Consider the following 20806-nt stretch of genomic DNA (forward strand, 5'->3'; position numbering starts at 1 on the left):
GGTTCTCCGCAACCTCCGCGCTGTGAGATTCGCCAACATATCCCACCCTCATTCCCACCCTACCACACTTTTGCGCATGCTTCGCGCGCCCAACCTCGCGACGGGACAAGATGTCTCCATGTCGCGCATCATCATTGCGACCGGATGCTTGATTTGGTGGGTGATAGTTTGGAGCGTGTGTGCCATCGGCTTCGTCCAACTATTCCGCTATTATTGGAGGAGACCCCAGCAGGCAACATGCGTAACGACGTTGGAAGAGCACGAAGTCCCTCAAGTCACCGTTATACGGCCGGTCAAAGGCCTCGATCCGCGATTGTACGAGTGCCTTGCAGCCACCCTCCGCCAGGCGTATCCCAAAGACAAACTGAACACCGTGTTCTGCATTCCCGAGCGTTCCGATCCTGCCTTCCCGATCCTCGAGCACCTATGCAAAGACTTCCCGGATGCCGATGTACAGATCTTGGTCGAAGAGGAGGATCCGCTGCTCCTGAAGGATAACAACGCGCTGGGGCCCAATCCGAAGATCAGGAACATGACTCGCGCCTACAGGGAGGCCAAGGGCGACATCGTATGGGTACTTGACTGCAACGTCTGGGTCGGCAAGGGCGTTTGCGGGCGATTGGTGGACCTGCTATGTGGTTTTGGAAAGGACAAACATGGCAACAAGAAGACAAAGTACAAGTTCGTTCACCAGACGCCTCTTACGGTAGATCTCGACTCGCAAGGTCTGTCGCTTCAGGACAGGAAAGAATTGCTCGGAGGCAAGCCTCAAGCTGTAGCTGAGTCGACTAGCATTGCGGCAAGCACGTCTTCCGATCCGCGTAATCACTCTAGCAGCACCATCAGGAAGCTGCTGCAGCGCGGCGGAGGACGTCTCGACGAGGCTTTCATGTCTTCTGCCCATGCCAAATTCTACCAAGCCATCAACACAGTCGCTGTGGCACCTTGCATTATGGGCAAGAGCACCATGTTCCGTCGCTCTCATCTCAACTACGTTACCTCATCGAACCCGAACCGCGCCCCCGGTATCGACTTCTTCTCTGACAACATCTGCGAGGACCATCTCATTGGCGATGTGTTGTGGAAGCAACCTCAAGCTTTCGAGGAACGGGGCTACAAACTCGAGCCAGGAACGACAAAGGAGGCATGGGGCAAGCATGCAATGCTCTTCGGTGACTTTTGCTTCCAGCCCATCAGCCATACGTCTGTGATGGCCTATCTGCAACGTCGCATTCGATGGCTACGAGTACGGAAGTTCACGGTGACTTTGGCGACGTTTGTGGAGCCAGGTACAGAAAGTATCATTTGTGGACTGTATGGCGCCTATGCTCTAACGACACTACCCTTCTTCCACAGAATCGGCATCAGTCCAACATGGACATCCTTCTTCCTGATCTGGCTTCTACACCTATCCGCATGGTGCCTTGTAGACTATGTCCAGTATCTGCTCCTGCACTGTGCAAAGACCGTCGAGATCGACTCCGACACCCCTGACTTCATCTTGCCTCAACGATCAGCCTCTGCATACCACCGAACCGAAGTTCTGGAACCTCTGCTTGGCAACAAGACACCAGGCGAACCTAGTCTACTCGATGGCGCGAGGAGAAACTTCATAGACTTCTTATTTGCGTGGCTCGGCCGCGAGATTTTCGCATTACCAGTCTGGGTCACCGCCTTCTGGGGAGGTGTTACAGTAGAGTGGCGAGGCAGGAAGTTCTGGGTGGGATTAGATATGAAGGTCCACGAGATCTTGCCACAAGAGAAGGAAGTCAAGAATGATCAACATAAGAAACGTTAGGATTGTAGGAAGACCCATAATTGTCATTGCATAGCGTGCGGCCATCGTAGCATTTCAGGCGTTCAGATGAGAATACGGACATTATCAGCCAAGATTTCCACTTTCACATCACTGGTGAAGGAGGTCGATTTTGATTCAAAAGCTAACGAGTGTTTTTAATCTTGTCGAGCAGGATCTAGCTGAACGCTTCCCACCACAGCGTCGATTTCAGCCATCACATCTGGCGTAAGCTTGTTTATAATCTTCAAGGCTGCACAGTTGTCCACCACCTGCTCTGGCCTCGATGCGCCAGTGATCACCGCAGATACATGCGGGTTCTTCAAGCACCACGCAAGTGACAACTGCGACTGGCTGACACCCAGCTTATCCGCGATTGGCTACTCACAGTTAGCTAGATGCCATCAAGGAGGCATGGGGACTTGGTTTACCTTCAATTTCCTCGCTGCGCCGATCATACCACTCCACTCATCATTTCCATATCGGTCGCGCATTCCACTCACAAAACCATCTTTTCCCTCAGCAAACCTCGATCCTGCTGGCGGCGCATCCGGACTATCATTGTACTTTCCGCTAAGCAGCCCAAACTTCAGCGGCGAAAATGTAGTCAACCCGATCCCGAACCGCGTATAGAGGCGCTGGAACTCACTCTCCACCTTTTTCCGCTCGAGCAGGTTGTACTGCGGCTGCTCCACTACTGGTGCGATGAGACCCAACTGCTTCGCTATTCCGCAAGCCTCGGCAATCTCGTCTGCAGACCATTCTGACGTGCCCCAGTACAAAGCCCAGCCCTTCTGCTCGATGACGTGGTTGAATGCGCGAACTGTTTCTTCCATGGGTGTAAGGCGATCCGGACGATGCGCATACACTATATCGACATACTCCAGGTCCATGCGTTTGAGAGATGCGCGAAGACCCTCGATGATGTGCTTGCGTGAGAGACCGTGGTTGTTGACAAGCACTTCGCCATTTGCGCCGCCCCAGTTGAGTTTTGTGGATATCACAATGTCGTTGCGGTTCCATGCAAATTTCTTGATGGCCTGGCCCATGATGATCTCGGACTGGCCTGCGGCGTAAGACTCAGCCGTGTCGAAGAATGTGATCCCATTATCGTAGGCCGTCTTCATGATGGAAAATGTAAGTTCTGATAATGACGTTAGTGGAGTGGCTGATGAGCGTATAGGCACAAAGTACCATTTTCGACATGGCCTCCGAAACTATAATCTGATAAGTCTACGCCCAAGTGTTTTGAGAAAAGAAGATGAGTGAACGTACGTGAGCCATCCTCCTAGGCCCAGCGCAGATACATGCAAGCCCGAGTTACCTAGGCGGCGGTACTGCATGCCCGTTTTACGAGGTTCTTCCCAAGCCATCTTGCGTGTGTTTGAATGATTCGGTGATGGATTCACACGTTGATTTCCTATGGGTGCTGGAGCCAGGTGGTCCCTCAAGTACAAACCGCCATCTTCAGTCACAGGTCTTACCAAAGCCTTCAACAGTTCTGCTGACTATGCTCAAAGCGGCGAGTCCTCCATGAAGGGCGATGCCGGCGATGTAGCCTGCCGCATCGGACGGAAAACCTCAGTTGGGCAGTTGCAGCGAGTTGGGCGCTGTGCTGCCGCGGCCTTGGTATCCAGGGTTTCGGAATGACTCGTAACATCGGGGAGATTCCCGAGGTCGTCATTGATCCCCGCAATCACGACATGCGATGGTTCCAGGCAGTTGTGGGGCGCGGTAGGGAAAGTGGATCAGGCTAGAGACGTCTTCGTTGAACAAGGCGGCTCTTTGCAGCCGACGCAGAGACGTTTACTCACCATACGCGCAATCGACGCGCGATCATTCGCAACGTTGTGTAGGAAAAACAGAAAAAGAATGATTCAAAGTGTATTGAAAGTATAACTGACATACTCTCCGATGATGTCTCTTTGGAAATGGTATATAATGGGTATCAGAACTTTGGAATTCGAACTTTGGAAAGCAACCTCGGGTTAATCTCAACGACGGGTCGTAGATAGTTCGGTGCAACTAAAAGGCGAGGGGGCATTGGTTGGTAGTCGGATCGATTGAAGAGACCATGTGATGCTGCTATGCATGTTGACATTGACTGTCTGTGGATTCCACCGGCTATCGTTTCCCAACGAGATCAGAGTGTGAACCTGAAGTCTAACCGCTTGTTGCCATCCTTCTCTCGGGAGATGATGTCTGCTTGGTACAGAGCCTTCTCTTCTGAAGTCATCTGTTCCCACTGTATCTGTTTCCTTTTGTTGAGGCGGACCAAAGTCTGCCGTTGCACAAGGAAAGTAATGACACTCAGCGCGCATATAGCCACAAGAACAGAGTTTCCCTGCTTGTAGTACGGGCCATCGTACTTGCGGTAGATCTGTGAACTGATCAGAGATCCAATCTGCACAATGACATTGTACGTTGCGGCCGTAATCGCACGTTTCTTGACGTCAAAAGTGTTCTCGGATATCCAAGAAGAGACCAAGGGATGGAAATATGGGTATCCGGAGATCAGCGTGATTAGGGAAAAGCGGCCCCATTCACGGCCACCATCGGGCAGTGTCAACAACGCAATGAGAAGCGGCATGATCCAGAATTCGCCGAATATACAATGGAAAGTACGTTCGTTGAAATAGTCGCTTGAGTATGCCAATGCTAGCATAGTAACAACCTGGAGGGCCGCAGACGGAATTGTCAACATGTTGCTGTTGAAGGTGCTGAAGCCGAGGCGTTTAAGCGTGAGAGTGAGGTATCCTTGCACCGGCGAGGCAGGGATGTAAGCGACAAGGCCGATGAAGTATAAACCCCACATGGAGGAATCTGACCAGGCCGCGCGGATGTCTTTGAACGTTGCTGGCTCTTTGAGAGCAGTGAGGCCTTTGGCTGGGTCGTCTCGGAGTATACGGTTGACCATGATGACTTCTTCCCGCTCAGTGTACCAACCTTGACGCCAAAGCACATTCTTGGTGGATGTCGGCGCGGTGGGCAAATACAAGTACGAGAGAATGGCGATGACGACCGTCAAAAGGCCTTCGAGGAGGAATAGCCAGAACCAACCTGGCTTTCCACCAACACCGCGCATCTCCAGAATCCCCGCCGCAAGTAAGGCCGAGATGACACGTGCGATGTTGAGTGTCGACCAGAAGGCTGCCAGGCGTAGAGAAAGCTCCTTGGACTTGTAAAAGTAGGTCGCGAACAAGATTACACCGGGGATGAAACCACCTTCGCAAAGTCCGATGGCTGCACGGCCCAGGTAAAACGAAGTTCGGTCGTGCATCCACGCCTGGCCCCAAGATGCAGTTCCCCAAGCAAGCATCATGGTCGGGAGGATATACTTGAAGCCATAGCGTTTGGTGAGACTGTATAAGAATACAGTTAGAGAAAGACTTCAACAAGAAAATCGGTGATACTCACAACTGCACTGGGAATTCAGCTGCTAGAAAGCATACCAACTGTATCGTTGTTCCATTGTTGTAGTCGTCAGAAGTCAACCCGAGGTCCTCCAGAAGATTGTCTGCGAGTGCATTCGATATGTTTCCACGATCGAGCTGTGATAGTCAGTATTTCTGATCGACTAGCACAATGTATGAACTTTCCTGCAGCCCGAACATCATGAGACAGAGCCATGTGAGTAGCCGGAGGTCTGTCTTGCGCACCACACGCCGTTCTTCCTCAATCGTCCAGCTCGCCTGGGGGTCGAAGCGATGCCGGCCTTCGTACGTCTCGTGGGGTGGGACGATATCCGCAAGTTCCTCTCTACCCACGTGGGCCGATGATTTGAGCGAATTGGCATCTTCACTGATCCGTGTGGTGTGCGGGGATGCTTCTATGTCGTTGCCCATCGTCAAGGGCTGCGATTGTCGGCTACAGCACAATTGCCACGAAGGAAGGTTATTGCTGAGATGTGATAGACTGGACACTGCACATTCCCTGCTATGCTCTCTTGTCTCCTATTTATTACTTTGGACATGGCATGTCGCAATTCAAGCTCATCCCGTCGCCATCGTCGCCATCCTACCGAGGTAGTAATTGCCCCGAAGAACGAGGGGAAAGCACAATGTTATGCATGTTGATGCATCCCCTATTGGTCTTACTGTCGACATCCGACTTGGCGTTCACGGGGTCATGTAGGCTAGGCCCGGCACGCCTAGACCCAGAGCGTACAACTAGTCCGATGACGTGCTTTACCATGCATGCGGTGGTGTCACCCTGGTTCCGGGAATGATTATATGTCCTGGACTTCCAGACATTCGGAGCCGTTGGTTTGGAGGCTATCCAAGCGTTTTACAACACTGAATTTGAGCCGGAAGTTGCACTAACCGCGCACCACATTGCCTTCAAGATGCCTTCAGTCAAGCGCAGTCGTATGGAAGACGTTCATGAAGACGGAGATGCAAATATCATTGGTGGTCACCCAAGCGCCCGATCGAGACTGTTGGAGCCCTTGATCTATTCCGGATCCTTGGACAGCTTCAGACACCAAGACTTGACCCCAGTCATTGGAAGGGAGTTCGAAGGTCTTCAAGTGACTGATCTGCTCCGATGGGGCGATGCTATGATCAAAGATCTGGCAATAACGGGTATGACTCTCTGTGTGCAGCTTGATGGACTCATGGCTGACTTATAGTTCCAGTCTCACAACGTGGCGTTGTCTTTCTGCGAGATCAAGATGTTACGCCGAATCAGATGAAAGACTTGATGCTGCGAATCACCGAATTGTCTGGCTGTGTACGTCCAATTGACTACGATGTAGGTTCTAATCGAGCAATAAACTGACAACACATTAGCCTTCTTCCTCAAGTTTACACGTACATCCTCTCACCGAAGAGGGATCTGAGCTCGGCGACCAGATCTCAGTTATAAGTAGCGAAAAGCAAAAGAAAGGTGGCGGTCTCACTCACCAACTCTCGGACGTATCTCGCCTTGCAAGTGCGGGCTGGCATAGCGACATCACATTTGAGCCAGTCCCATCGGACTATGCGATGTTGAAAATCCACACATTACCAGCAACGGGCGGTGATACGCTCTGGGCTTCCGGCTACGAAATCTACGATCGCCTCTCTCCTGCTATGCGTTCGTTTTTGGAGGGCCTGACTGCGACGCATGATGCGAAGTTCTTCCTGGACGAGGCAGCGCGACTAGGAAATCCGCTCCGGAAGGATGTGAGAGGCAATCCATTGAACCATGGTGATGCTCTCACAGCCACACATCCGGTCATTCGCACGAACCGTAAGTTTGACGTTGCTCTTGCGCTGCACTCGCTGACTTATCGTGCAGCCGTGACCGGCTGGAAATCAGTATACGTGAATAAAGGATTCACGAAACGCATCAACGGCGTCACGAAGGACGAATCTGACCTCATCTTACCGTACTTGTTCAATCTTGTGACGCAGAACCACGATGCGCAGGTACGGTTCAAGTGGCGGCCGAATGATCTGGCTATCTGGGACAATCGAAGCACGTGGCATTGCGCAACGTACGATTACGAAGAGGCCCGAGCGGGCGATCGGGTCTGTAGCTTGGGCGAAGCACCGTATCTGGATTTGGGAAGTCAAGGGAGAAGGGAGGCTTTGGGTCTGAGATAGCATAGAGATCGATCGCGGTAGGGAAGAATTGAATGGTGGCTGGTACTTAGCGTTGCATTACATCACCGACTCGCATCATTTCATCGCTCGCGCGACTGTCGCGCTGCAAGCCAGATTTCTTAGGGTCGGTGCCTGTGCCCTCGCGTGCTGAGATCCAAGCGTGCAATGGCTACGTCATCGTACAATAATTCGCAAATAGTCCCCCACACGAGCACGATGTCAAATGTATAACGACTTCGTAGCTTCACTTCTTCGGAGAACCGAGACATGTTGCATGATAGTTGGTTCGAGTCTATCAGCTTCAGCATCGAAAAAACCCGCAAAGTGAACATGAAAGTTTGCATTGTCCGTACTATATGTTGGACGTATATACCAGCTACAACAAAATCACCGCATCGACGGATATTGCAACCCACACATGAACGCTATCAGATCTAAAGCCCACCCATCAAACAACAAAGAACAAATATATCCACGAACACCGCTGTACGCCATGCTATACCGAAACCCCAAAGCGCCTTGAACATCCACAAAGTCGTAGCTATAAGGATACTCATCAAGTCCTCTTTTCCCTGAATTGGCCCGTCGGACCCGCACTGAAAGCTCCGCTGATGATGCGCTTGAGTTGCTTAGGTTTACTTTGTGGCACTCTCTCGCCACTCGCCGTGCTCTTGCGACTGAGTCCCGTGCCAGTCCTCGTAATGCCATCCATACTCATACTGACACCGAGATCCATAGCGTTGCTACCACGTCGTGCACGTCTCGTCGCATCTTCGTTCTCTTTCTGGTGTAGAGTTTCCGATGGAAGCAAGATGGCACGATCGAGAGCATATGGAAGACCACGATGTCTTCCACGGATCTGCATGGCGATGATGATGAGTTTGCTCAATGTCTTGAACTGGCCGGAGAAGGACGTATTGAATCCGGGGAATCCCTGACTCAGTCCGACCGTACCGTACGCAGAGACAATCTCAAAAAGGACGGAGAACAGGCTGAATGCGTATTCGTTCGTGTTCTCGAGGCGCACGCCTTCGATGATGGCGATGAGGAAGAAACCCAAGAAGACGAACCATAAATCGAAGGAGAGTTGGCGACGCAGATGATGCGAGAGGTAGCTGGATTGAGTGTCGTCTTCGTCGTCTGCGGCCCAGACACCCAGTGACTTCTCCTCGTAGACATTCGACTGGCGAATAGACATGGCGATGGGGAAGATCGAAATGTACATCATAATGAGGTAGCTGACTTGGACCGCAGGGTGCAGATCGGCGATGTTGACAACGGCGAAACCTGCAGTACGGGTTGAGGCAGCTTGGAAGAGACCAGCGAGGAAGCGGTGACCACCGGATAGCGAGGTCACGGTCGGGTCGTTGAGATCGAGAATGATGAAGAAGATGAGATCGACACCATTCAGGACGACAAGGATCCAGAACAGCCACCAATTTGCCTTGCTTGGGAATAGTAGAGTAAAGCACCGACGCGGGTGATCCAACAGGAAACGAAGCTCTTCCCAGATGGCACTGCTCTTGGGTACCATCAGGGAGTACATCCAGATGGTGAACCGAAGCATACAAGGAAACCCGGTATTTCCGATGATGATCAGGAAGGTACCCAGCACAAGGGGCCACACAGCTAGCTGGAAAGAGACCATCGAGTCTGGAGTGAGAGTGAATCCCAGATCGTTGAACAGGGAGGCTGAAGTAAAAAAGCTCCACCAAGTTGGGTCAACGCCAAAATCTCTCACGACGCCACTATAGTGAGCGTCGTTGTTGATCCATGGCGCCAAACATATAATGCCGATGGTGTGCCACCCGAGGTAGAATATGATGAGGATCATGGCGAGCAGCTTCAGAGCACGATATTCGATACCACCGAGCTCTTCTCTTTGTTCTTCAGTCAAATCAACAAAATTTGAGTTGCGTCCGAGGGTGGGTGTCCAGCTGAGGTAGGGCATCGGGTCCTCTTCTTCGGTCTTGGTCCTGGTAAGGAAGCTCGTAAAAGTCCTTGATCGTGACCTATTACGTAGATGCATGCTCGATGCAGGCACGTTTGCATCGCCCTCATTGGTCCTGGTTCTGTCATAGACAGAATGCCCGGTAGGGCGTTGCTGCCGGTCCGGTACGTCGATGGTGATGTGATTCCTGAAGGGGCGATCGTCTCCGTTCAGAGCATGGGGAACAGAATTTGAACGCTCTCGCTTGGGATGAGACTCATGCGATAGTCTACTCGCAACTCTATCCAATTCTTCTTCTCCTTTGACAGCCTCTGGGATGAGCCCCTGGTCGAAGTCGCGTGGACCTGGTATACGAAGCTTGTTCCTCGCTGTCGGGTTTCGCTGCGCTTCTACGAAAGCGATGCTCTTCTCTTTGTTCGACTGTGGAAGGCGGCCGCCAGGGGATTCTTCAAGCGACTCCTTGGGCTTCTTTTCCTTAGGTGTGCTGAGATTGTCGGCCCATACGATGCCAGATGGAGCAGTTTGAACGGGAGTCGTCGGCCGGAACGGTGGCATTTCGTCCTCGCTGGAACTAGATCTTCTCGGGCGTATGCCATTGCCAGTCCAGTCCAGTCCGTCACTGAAGGCGTACTCGTTCGCGATTGTTCCGCCGTGTGCGTGGCCACTGGATCCACGCATGACCCGAATCTCACGAGCGCCGACCGCTTGCTCTTCTTGTCCAACATTACGTTCTGTTGCTGCATTCATCTCACTCTTCCTCCTAGAAAGTGTGCGAGTCCGACCGCTCCGGTTTCCTCTCTCGAGCACGATGTTCTGGAAACGCTTTTCGAACCAATAGAGGCGAACGACTACGACGGAGCTGTGGATGAAGATGGGCGTACATAAGCTGGCGATAAAGTAGATGACTATCTGTTTATTGTTAGCATAAGACTTGTAGATTTCAAACGCATCACATACCTGTTGATATAGATCCAGTGTGTTTATGTCAATTCTGCGCTGGCAGTCAGTTCACTGCCCTCATACCTCAGGGACTAACATACGTGTTCAAGCCACTCTGTGTTGCTGCGCCGCTTGCAAAGAAGAGCGCATCGACATAGGGTATGCGACCACTGCCGTATATGATGACGGATCCGATGAGCGCCCACCCAATGATATACGAATCTGTAAACCTATCAGCCACAGTTCAGTCCCTCCCCTGTGATAGTGCGCATACAGTGAAGGGTGATAAAGTTGGCGTGTGGTTTGAGGGCCTTAAGACTGGACGGGAGGCGCTGCTTCAGCCATGCGAACATGACAAGCCATGGGCCGAACATGTTGCCACCAGTGGGCTTCCAAGGCGATGGAAAGAGTGAATGGCACCCAGTGGGCGGGACTTGTCAGGTTGAAAGAGGTGAGATCAGCAGAGGCAGTGGGAAGGAAGAGCTGAAAGTTCGAGTCTAGTCGAGCGCGCCCCAAGCAGAGAGAACGTCAACGGACCGAGCCGGTAGCGCGTCGCAGAAAAGCTCCGTCGTAGTGGTGCATATTTGAGGAAAGAAGAGGGCGAAGTGTTAGTTCGAGTGGGCGCTGTGAACTATGGGTCGCGTTGCGGGACGGTAGTCGAGTGGTGCGCTGTGAAAGATTGCCGGCTTGTCGCGCTGCCAGGTGCGGCGATGACGCTAAAGGGGCATCGAGGCCACGGAATGCCCAGCCCTGCTATTCGCAACCGGAGTTTTAACAGACCCCTGTAGTGCACATGGGAATCCAATCGAGAAGGCCTTCCTGCCACACCATAGCCATGGCACTACGCTGCAACCAGAGTTCACATGTGCAACGTGCTTTTTGATCTGCATGCACGTTGGACGTGTGCTTATTCTCCACTGCGATGCTTCCGCTCCGCCCCGCTATCCTTCCTCCCGCGTCGCGTGAGCAGTCCCAAATGAGGATTTGATGAACGATGCCCCTCCACATCTCAATATATATGGTGGGTGTGGACGTCGACTTTGCATGAAAGACTACCTTCGCCAGCGCATATCGCGATACGGGCTTCGTCCGCCGGCCGAGCTGATATCTCACCACCCCAACACAGCAAGAAACGGCAACAGCGCCGACCATAGCCAAGGATACCGCGGCACCGGCGAGTATGCACTTTTGTTTCAGGACAAGATGCTTGCTTTGGCCTTGATAAGGTGCGCCTGATTACTGGGGCGAATGACAAAGGCTAGTTCACGTTTCGCTGGGCTCACGGACTTTCGTCGTCCTCATTTCTTCTGCGATTGCTGCGCCACAGTTTGGCGTTCTAGCCAGTCATTTGGGTGCATCGATTCACGGAGACTTCGGCACTTTGGACGCTTGTCGTTGCACGCCCAAACTGTATACCTGCTTCGCTGGCCTGATTCTATCACGTCAGCTTTGCTTTTATTTCTCATGCCGAGCTCATTTTCTAGGAAGAAGACGCGTATGCATGCTTGGTTCGGACATTCGGCATCAACAATAGTCATATTCGGACCGCGCAAAGATGTGGAGCAGACCAACGGACCCTGATATTCACATCCTAAAATACACTTGATCCTGCTCCAAGGCAAGACATCCATATCCTCCACTATTCCGTCTCGTACGTCCATTCGTCGTCGCCAATGCAGTAAATGCGCATGAAATCAAGCCAAGCATAAAGGAATAGATCATTGCAATTTTGGAAGTCTTTGCTCCTCTTCCTCGTTCGGTTTCTTCGTCACCCTACAGAAAAGAGTTGGCTAGTCAGTACCGTTCGGTGCAGCAGAGAGAGTAGGAGTTGTGGCGCCTGAATTAGGCTTACTCTTCGTCTTCAACGTTAGCGGGAAGGTAAAGTCGTCAGCCTCTTCTTCTTCACTGCGCAGTTGTTAGCGTTGCCATGGTGCATCACATTCTGATCATCACTTACGGGAGCTTCCACGCAATGTAGTCCTCGGTGCTCAGTCCCTCGCGGCCCTCCTGCAGCGAGGCAAAGTCACCGGGCGTCATCATGCCCGAACGATCGCGGGGAGACCCGGGCTCGGACAACGGCCGTGAGATCTTGACGTCTTGCGAGCTGAAGAAATCTGGCTCATCATCGTCTTCGTATGCCGCAGGGTATGCACGTCGAAGAGCCAATTGTCGGGCCTTGACGTACTCCAAGCCCATGCGCTTCCAGTCGAGCAAGTCGCTGAGTCTCTCGGTCCGGTTACGCTGGTTGATACGCTGGCGCTTGCTCTTCTTGGTGAATTCGAACATGTAGTCGACAAGCTGGTTGACTGAGTCGTCCACGCCCTTCATCCTTCGGTCTACGATATAGATACCATAGTCCTGGGCATTTTCAATCAGTTCCTCCATGTAACAGCCGAAGCCGGACAGGTTGGTTGTGATGCTGGGAACACCCATCACGGTGCACTCAGCCGGAGTGTAACCCCAGGGTTCGTAGTAGGATGAGAAGACACCGAGGTGAGTTCCACGAACAAAATCATCATAGTCTAATGGCAAGACAGGGTTCGCCGAGTTCAAGAACTCGGGATGGAACACAACCTTGACGCGATCCGATGGGTGGTTGAAGAGCTGGCAGCGGCGGAGCTGGTTCAGGACTGGGTCTTCAGCATCGTTGACCATGTTGTGAGTAACAATGGGCGGAAGGTTGTGACGCTTCATGGCAAACAACCGTCGGCGGAGCAAGATCTTATCAGCGGGCGTGATCAAGTCCTTGTCCTCGGGGAGCTCAGAGCCCTCCGTCCAGGTCAACGAACGCTCAAACAACTTCTTAGCAACGTTCTCGGCGATGTTGTTTACGCTGTCGTGAAGCGCCTTGATGACGGCTTGTCCCTTTAGTGAGTCGACCGAGAGCGACGTCGTCTGCGCGGGAAGAATGATGAAAGCAACGACTGTCATGTTCGAGTTCTCGTTCTTCATCTTATGGTTCAGCCGGGCTAACGACTCAATGAACATGTCCACACCCTTATTGCGGTACTCATAGCGACCGGCGGTGAAGAAGTAGAGGGTGTTCTCAGGGTCGAAGTCGTTGTGGCCGTAGAAATGTCCGCGCACGAAGTCATTGATCTTGACCTTGGCTTGTTGATGCAAGTTTTGGAACTCGTGAGTAGCCGAAAACTTCTTGACGTTCAGACCGTTGGGCAAGACACCGTCCGGCTTTCGCTTCAGAAGATGCTCACTCTCGTATGCGGTGATGTGGGAAACCGTAGTGAAGACATCAGCAGCGTGTGTGGCGGCGCGCTCGATGCAGTAGCGGTGGTAAATACCGCGCTTTCCCGCCTCAGCGTCCACGTCGAAATATTGGAGGTTGTTGTAGAAATCGACCGAGCCGGCGCAGAGGTAGCGACCGAGGAGCGTAGCGTGGGTAGTGAAGATGGTGGTAACATCGATGCGGCGCTTCTTGCAGAGCGGGACTGCGACACCTGCCAGCCACTCGTGGAACTGAACAATGACGGCTCGCTTCTTCTCGTGGTAGACGTACTGGAGAGCAGTTAGCGCAGCTCGCAGCGACCGCACACATTACCAACTTACCTCGCCTAGGAACCACGCAATGAGGTAACCAAAAACAATAGCCTCGTTGGTCTCCGAATCGCCGGGCGGTGAAGGAATGCCGGTGGAAGACCAGAGGTCGCCCTTCCACTCGTCAAGCCACCTGTAGCCGGTACCAGTGTCGAAGAGGAGCACACGTGGGGCACCGTCGATCAACCAACGTCCGTACAGCATCTTGATGCCACGGTCGTCCATAGACTTCATGGTCGCAATCAACGCCGGGTCTTTGGGCTCGATGGGCTCTACTTCGACCGCCGCCTGTTATCTCGTTAATTTGTGGTTTCAAGATGCCGTGGGTTGCGCCTACCGAAGCTCTGTTCCACGGGCCCAAGAGAGTGTATGCGGCGCCATACTCAGCGGTGGTGACCTGGGCCTTGGACTTGAGGACTGAGTAGATACCGCCGACTGAGACTGGTTAGCATTGCGGAAGGGCATCAAGTTGGGATGAAAGCTACCTCTGTTTGCGACTTCGGTCGCAACCTCGAACAGGACGTGGTTCTGCACGTCTCTCGCGCCGGTCTCAGCCATTGTGGGTGGGTGTTGTGAGGAGATGGTGGGAAGGCGCAATGGCAAGATCGGAGCTCTTTCTAGGGAAGAGAAAGCTTGGAAAGTCGAGGGAGTGTGAGAGCTTGAGCTCGGTGCTTGGTTGAGCTACTGCAGGTGGCCGCGCTAGACAAGCGGTTCGATTACTCCCGGTTGAGTACGAAGTGCTGGCGGCGGACACGGTGTGGTGGAGCTGCAGGAGCAATTGGACGTGTGGTAGCAGAGCAGCAGCAAGCAAACTCTGTCTAATAGTCGAGGAAAGATGTTTTGCAGGCGCCCTGGGGACAGAAATGCTGGGCCGCTATTGTTTGGCGCACGAGCGTTGGCTACCCGGTGGAGGTTGGGATTCCTCTTTGGGTATCGGATCAATCGTCGTAGGACCGCCGGCGTACTCTGGCGTGACGTAGGCGCTCGGCTTCTACTGCCCCTTCACGTTTAAACTGCCATTTAGCCTGGCCGCCTTCACGCACCCCGTCACAGCTGCACCAGCTCCCTCCGATGCTGTTCACACTCGCCGCGCTGCACTTGGAGCCAGCGTCGACCCCACAGGCAGCGCCCAATTCTGAGGCTGAAGCGCAACGGGCGAGGCCAAGGCCGCGAGTCAACAACTCAACAGTTTCCTTTGGAAATGAGAAGCGGAGCATCGACCGATCCCGCCGCCCGTTGAGCTGCTCGCTTATTCCTGTCTGCTTGTCTATGCCCGTCCGCTTTCAGACGCATCAAGAACATCAAAAGGGTCAGCTGGATGCAAGAGCTGCGCGCTGCGTTCGACTGCCGAGGCGCTGCAGCATGGCCGCTTGCTGCAGTATTCCGTCATACGGAGTGCAGTAAGGCCGACAATTGCGGGGTTCCCGCGAACGGTGGGAGAAGTCGACAGCACGCCAACTCTCTCCACAGCGCCATCAGTGGGTCGTGGGTGGAGGCGGAGAGGAGCACGTGAAGGGCCCACGAAAGCCACTGCCGCGCCGTGTGACATGTGTGCGATGCGCTGCGGAGAGTTCATCGGAAGAAAAGGTTTTCCTTGCGAGCCGTGTCGTATTGCATCTCGGTCGATATTGTCTAGCAGCACTGTATGGCCGTATACCACTATCGTGCTGGGTTGCTAGGCAGGTGCATGACTCGTATACGGTCAGTGCCTGATACACCAAGGTCTAGACAATGACACTCGACTGGTGAGAGTCTCGAATACAACATGTCAGCAGCCTTGAACAGCGAACGACCCTACGAGATGGCTGGAGAGCAAAAGAAGCTTCTTCTAGAAATCTTTTGCATTTGCTTTTGGGTCATAGAGTCCAGAATCAGCATTGGACTACTCCTCTCTTACGGCCTCTATAAATCTATTATGCCAGATACCACCCAGGCCGTAACATGTGACATATGAAAGTGCAGCCAAAGCAATGGATATCGAGCTAAATGCACAACGCCAACAAACGAAAACGACGAACCCCAAAAAACTCCAAGCAAAAGGGACCCGTCGAGCAAACGACCCTACTTACCACTCCGATCGATGACCGGAGCAGCGTTTGGCAGCGCACTCAGCAAACTGCCTTGTGCGAATTCGTTGTTCGACGAAAGGTTGACCATGGGGCCCTTGGCTTTACTACCATCCATAACGCCCCTACCCACCATGTCCTTCCCCTGCGAGTAGCCGGCTTGAGATAGCAAACCGCCTCCGGTAAACGCCTTACTGTCATCCTCTGGAGCACCGAGATGGTTGTTTTGTGTATACGCAGCCAATGGCTCGCCACGACCCTTGAGCGAGCGCGTGCGTTCGTGGCCACCAGCGGCTCGCGATGTACCTGGACGACCGGCGCGCCAGTCTGTTGATGAGGGAACCTTGATAGCCTCCTCGATCGACGTTGCACTTTCGACCAACGGCCCGGCGCCAGCTCCTGGATTGTAGCCTTTGCCCTTGTTGAGATGCTGCGGTGGCGGGCGGTACTGGGGTGTTAGATCGACCAAAGGCTCGGGCATGCCAGGTACACGCTTCGAAGCACTACGTTGAAGATCGCTGGATGCTCGCCGGTGATGATTGCTGCGGACTGAGGTATTACGTTTCAGGCCAGAATCATTGGACGATACTTGGGCTACACGGCCCATGTTGTTCAGCAGAGATGGTCCTTCTGTGAACGGGCCTGACGGCTCACGAGCTTGTAGAGCGGCTTGACGTTGCGTGTAGCTACGTCCCAGAAGGCCGCTCGATGCAAACGCCTCTTCGCCTTGCTGATCAACACTTCGACTGCGGGCACTCGGCGGTGAAGTGCTTTCTGCGACCAGACCACTCTTGCTGAAAGCGGCTGGGGGTGGTTGCTTTACCCGTATCGACTTCATCCGCGAGTGCATTGCCCTACTATCGAGCTTGGAAAGAGGTTTGTCGTCTGGAAACTCTCCCGGTTTGTGAACTTCAATCTGGTCCAGCGTTTTGTTGAAACTGTCCATATCGAGCAAGGACGAGAAAGCACCGAGCTGGTAATGCGACCCAACTGATTCTCCTCTTGAATGCGAGGACGTCTGTGCGGCTTCAGCAGCCCCGGACACATTGCGTGTCGCATGAGTCTTCTTCTTCAAACCCTCGCCCTTCTGGTGTTTGAGATACCAACTCCGCCACGTCTGTAACGCTGTGTAGAACGTGTTCGCTATGTTTCGGTCGTTGGTACAGAAGAAGTGGACATACTGCGACTCGTCCGCAAAGATGTTAGACTTTTGCATACTCTTGACGGCATAGCAAATCTTCTTTGGAGGCTTCACCCGTGCCAGCTTGGACTGGGTCACCGAGTAGATGTCGTAGTCTGTGAGTGTGCAGATGTTTTCCTGGTCCTTTTCCTTGGTCTTTTCGTTCTTGGCCATGACTAATTGTCCGTCTGGGCGAAGGATGAGAAGTCGTTTACTCCATTTCCCAGGTCTCGATGAGTATTGGATAAAGCACGAAGCGCCCTCTGGTCTGGTGTCTGGGACCTTGTACGAGAGTAGACTGTCCTGGTCGATACCGTCGACATCAGAGTCAATGATGGTAAGTTCGTTTTGATTGTCGTAATCCCAGGAGTTCATCACATCTCTCACGTACTCGTAGTTGCGAAGGGGGCGTGTGATGCTGACTTTGGTGAAGAGCTCGGAAATGACAGCTGTGCGAACGTCAATGGGGTCTGTGAGCACCGTGGCAGCAGACTTGATAAGATCGAGAGGAGTCGTGGTTGGAGTCACAGGGAGCAGGATGCGCTTCTCGTTGCACACGACTTTAACGCGCTATTACGGCTGTTAGTCGCATGTTCGTGTTTGATGAATGATGTACATACTCTATCACCGGCATTCACGGCGGATGTAGGCGCATCGATGCCTAGAACAACGCCACCTCCGCCGGGTCTGATAGTTTCCTCCTCTCCGAGATTAAGACTCAGTTGCGGTGCAGTTGGTTGTTGCACAGGGGCATCTAGACCCAAAGCTTCATCCTTTCTCCTCTTGAACATTCCGAAACCTGTCTCCTGCTGCCGCGGTGGCGATACTGGAGGCGAGGAAGAGGGAGCTTTTCGGGCCTTCTGTTCAAGCTTTGCGAGGGTTGCCTGCCGCTCCTTCTCTTCGAGCTTTGCCTTGCGGACGCCCTCTTCCCTCTGTTGGAGGACTTTCTGGTTCTCGGCCTTCTGCAATCGTCTGCCACGTTCTTGTTCGGCCTTTTGTTCTTCCCTCTGCCGACGTAGGGCCTCGGCTTCTTCCATCTCTCGTTGGGCGTCTAAGCGCGCAGCTTCTTCCTCTTCGTGTCGCATCCTCTCGATTCTGTCCAGCTCGGCCTGCTTCGCCTGCTTCTGTGCGCGCGCCTCTGCCTCATATTTTTCTTTGAGCTGTCGCTGTCTCTCCTTCTCCCGCTGCAAGACCTCTCTCGCGCTGTCATCGCCTCTGAGCGACTGCTGTCGCGGCGCATTGGAGACGGGCGGCGAGGCCTCTGTCGTGCGCGTTCTGGCGGTCCTGGGCCGACGCTGGCCGGTGTTTGCGGAATGCGACGATTGGTACGGCGAACTCACAGCACGGTTCCGGGATGTAGAGGGCGTAGAGGGCGGTAGTTGCGCAGGAAGGGGAGGAGGGGCATTTGGGATTGTATTCGAACCGGGCGGGGGGTTTGGGCTGGTCGCGTGCGAGGTAGTTGGCCTGCGGTGGTAGCGGCTCATGCTCCTGCTGATGGGCGCATCGCTTTGAGGCTGCATCTCGGACACGGCGGGCATGGGAGGCACTGCGGGCGCGCCTGGCGAAGTGTGGTGTTGCTGTTCTTGCGCGCGCCTCACACTCCTATAGCGCGACATCTTGGGGGCTGCCGCCGCCGACGAGGGGATTGTTTCCGTGGCCATGTTGTGCTATGCTGCTGTGCGACACGACTCTGCGTGCCTGTGCGACGACAGGTAAGGGACATAGGAGACAGAGGCTGGAGGGCATACACCAAGCAAGTGAGGGGGAGCGGCGCAGGGAGTGTGGGAAGAAGCAACAGGGAGCGGCAGGTGCACACGGATACTCGGCTGTTTAATTCATGAGATTCCAGTACCTAAGTCCAATCACTACGTCAAGCAAGCGACCCAGTCTTGCACCGTCGCAATGGAGGTGGTCCTCTCAGGGGGACAAGGTTGGCTGGACTCTTACTTGATGCAGCAAGGGCGCCCGTTGTGGCGCTAACAATAGCTGGGCCGGGGCAGCTGCGTGTTTGGCCATGCCCGCCTAGCTGTTTCGGCCAATCTAGCCGCACACCCGCCGCAAGTACCGCCCTGCCGCGCATTATTATTACACTTTGCCATGCATCAGCCACAGCAGCCCTGTTTGTGTAGTCTCTCGGCTTTACATTGCCCATAATTTCGGTGGTGAGTATCTGACAAAGAGTGGAACCTACTTCACACCACGCTGGACTTGGAACGCTAGTGTCTATTGTATTGTAATCTTGCAGCAACCTTGGAATATAGCACGACGGACTGAGCCAAGTGAGAGTGAAAAATTGGAAGAAAAGGAATCTATGAAGAGAATCATGTCAATTGGGACAGAACCTACTTCTCCAGCAATAAGAGTCTCTACTGCGTTTGCACAGTACTGCATTTCACTATGGAGACATGCCCCAATCACCTAGGTAGATGCCACTAACATACACTCTTCTCCCTCTCCCACATCTCCTCTGCCTACCAAGCATGGCTCGGAGAACCCAGCTTCTGTTGGCGGGTTTATCAATTCTTACTCTGATTTACCTGTTCTGCCATAACCCCTACGCCCACATGTCCAGCACGTCGCACTTTCAGCAACCTCCACCTTCCCTCCCACCGGCCAATTCTACCCTCGGCTTTGGTGCTATCCTTGCAGTATCACACTCCAGCTCACCACGCCGACCCAGTCTACTATGGGCTGCCAACCTAACAGATATCGAGATTGTGATCTTTCGGCAGAAGGAGTGGGGTGTGGGTGATGTCGAGAAGCTGAAGACGAAGGAAGGTAGTAGTCTAAGCACTGGAAGTGCGAAAGCCTGGTTGGGACATTTGGAGGTTTTGAGATGGTACGTCCGTTTGAAGAGGTCAATGACACAGAACGATGTATTGATAACACGACAGGTTCCTCGCCTCAAGCCACGAGACAGCTCTGATCATCGAAGACGACACTGATTTCGACATCTTCATCCGGCAATCCCAGGTCCCACTCCTGGCATCCGCTGTCCGCTCTTTGCTCGACACGAGTGCCACTGACAACTCGTCATCAGCATACTGGGCTTCCACCAATAGCTGGGACCTCCTCTACCCCGGCCACTGCGACGACTTAATCTCCACGGCCTACCTCTCCCAGCCTTCCTTCTGTACCGCGACCCCACCGTGCCGCCCACTCCCCTCCTTCACCCAGACACCGCTCTTTTTCTCTCCTCTCTATCTATACCATCAAAAGCTCGGTTGCTACACAGAAGCTTTTGGCCGTTCTGCACATTTGCCTACGCCGTGAACCGCCGGTCTGCCGCCATGATCCTCTCTACCTACTCCAAGCAACCGGAAGGTGGCAGTTCGGCATACGATGTTGCCCTGTTGAGCGCATGTAGGGACAGAGATTGGAAGTGTTGGAGTGTAGCTCCGGAATTATTCCATCACGGGCTTGGGCATTCGGAGATATTCAGGGCAGACACAGGGGATGGGAAGAACACGGAAGAGAGAGACGAGAGGAGGGGTTTGAGGGGGACGTGGAATTTGGGATGTGGGGCTAGGCACAGGCAGTTGTGGGTTAAGGAGATAGATAAAGAAATGAGGAGTCTGGTCAAGGAGAGCGTGAGGAGCGCGATTCACAGTGGAGAATGTCCGATTGATGCGGTCATGGAGGAGGAGAGTTGGAAGGGATGTGAGTATCGAGAATGTGGGGCGCAGTCCTGATTCTGCTTGATCACCCTTCATCTTTCTGATGATACCCTCTGGC

The 20806-nt window shown here is 53.4% G+C and overlaps 8 protein-coding genes across 8 annotated transcripts; 3 read left to right on the forward strand and 5 right to left on the reverse strand.

Moving 5' to 3' along the window:
* Nucleotides 1-76: 76 nt before the first annotated feature.
* On the forward strand, nt 77-1798 carry J4E86_000466 (uncharacterized protein; the record flags this gene model as incomplete). Its single annotated transcript, XM_051441040.1, has 1 exon — nt 77-1798. The coding sequence occupies one exon, from the start codon at nt 77-79 to the stop codon at nt 1796-1798; it is 1722 nt and encodes a 573-aa protein (XP_051307211.1).
* Nucleotides 1799-1953: 155 nt separating this feature from the next.
* Nucleotides 1954-3168, reverse strand: J4E86_000467 (uncharacterized protein; the record flags this gene model as incomplete). Its single annotated transcript, XM_051441041.1, has 4 exons — nt 1954-2175; nt 2227-2939; nt 2990-3012; nt 3071-3168. 4 exons carry the CDS (start codon nt 3166-3168, stop codon nt 1954-1956), a joined length of 1056 nt encoding a protein of 351 aa, XP_051307212.1.
* A 770-nt stretch (nt 3169-3938) lies between these two features.
* J4E86_000468 (uncharacterized protein) lies at nt 3939-5640 on the reverse strand (the record flags this gene model as incomplete). Its single annotated transcript, XM_051441042.1, has 2 exons — nt 3939-5157; nt 5408-5640. The coding sequence occupies 2 exons, from the start codon at nt 5638-5640 to the stop codon at nt 3939-3941; spliced, it is 1452 nt and encodes a 483-aa protein (XP_051307213.1).
* A 500-nt stretch (nt 5641-6140) lies between these two features.
* On the forward strand, nt 6141-7383 carry J4E86_000469 (uncharacterized protein; the record flags this gene model as incomplete). Its single annotated transcript, XM_051441043.1, has 4 exons — nt 6141-6378; nt 6432-6526; nt 6586-7027; nt 7076-7383. The coding sequence occupies 4 exons, from the start codon at nt 6141-6143 to the stop codon at nt 7381-7383; spliced, it is 1083 nt and encodes a 360-aa protein (XP_051307214.1).
* A 556-nt stretch (nt 7384-7939) lies between these two features.
* J4E86_000470 (uncharacterized protein) lies at nt 7940-10647 on the reverse strand (the record flags this gene model as incomplete). The annotated part of the gene is made up of 4 exons (XM_051441044.1): nt 7940-10243; nt 10292-10325; nt 10375-10495; nt 10548-10647. The coding sequence occupies 4 exons, from the start codon at nt 10645-10647 to the stop codon at nt 7940-7942; spliced, it is 2559 nt and encodes an 852-aa protein (XP_051307215.1).
* Nucleotides 10648-12063: 1416 nt separating this feature from the next.
* On the reverse strand, nt 12064-14383 carry GSY1 (glycogen synthase; the record flags this gene model as incomplete). Its single annotated transcript, XM_051441045.1, has 5 exons — nt 12064-12178; nt 12231-13786; nt 13838-14113; nt 14163-14260; nt 14311-14383. 5 exons carry the CDS (start codon nt 14381-14383, stop codon nt 12064-12066), a joined length of 2118 nt encoding a protein of 705 aa, XP_051307216.1.
* Nucleotides 14384-15886: 1503 nt separating this feature from the next.
* Nucleotides 15887-18732, reverse strand: J4E86_000472 (uncharacterized protein; the record flags this gene model as incomplete). Its single annotated transcript, XM_051441046.1, has 2 exons — nt 15887-17641; nt 17692-18732. The coding sequence occupies 2 exons, from the start codon at nt 18730-18732 to the stop codon at nt 15887-15889; spliced, it is 2796 nt and encodes a 931-aa protein (XP_051307217.1).
* A 903-nt stretch (nt 18733-19635) lies between these two features.
* J4E86_000473 (uncharacterized protein) lies at nt 19636-20344 on the forward strand (the record flags this gene model as incomplete). Its single annotated transcript, XM_051441047.1, has 2 exons — nt 19636-19910; nt 19966-20344. 2 exons carry the CDS (start codon nt 19636-19638, stop codon nt 20342-20344), a joined length of 654 nt encoding a protein of 217 aa, XP_051307218.1.
* Between the last annotated feature and the right edge of the window lie 462 nt (nt 20345-20806).

This window comes from Alternaria arbusti (assembly GCF_024043155.1).
Source record: "Alternaria arbusti strain BMP 1465 chromosome Unknown scaffold_1, whole genome shotgun sequence".
Lineage (NCBI taxonomy): Eukaryota > Fungi > Ascomycota > Dothideomycetes > Pleosporales > Pleosporaceae > Alternaria > Alternaria arbusti.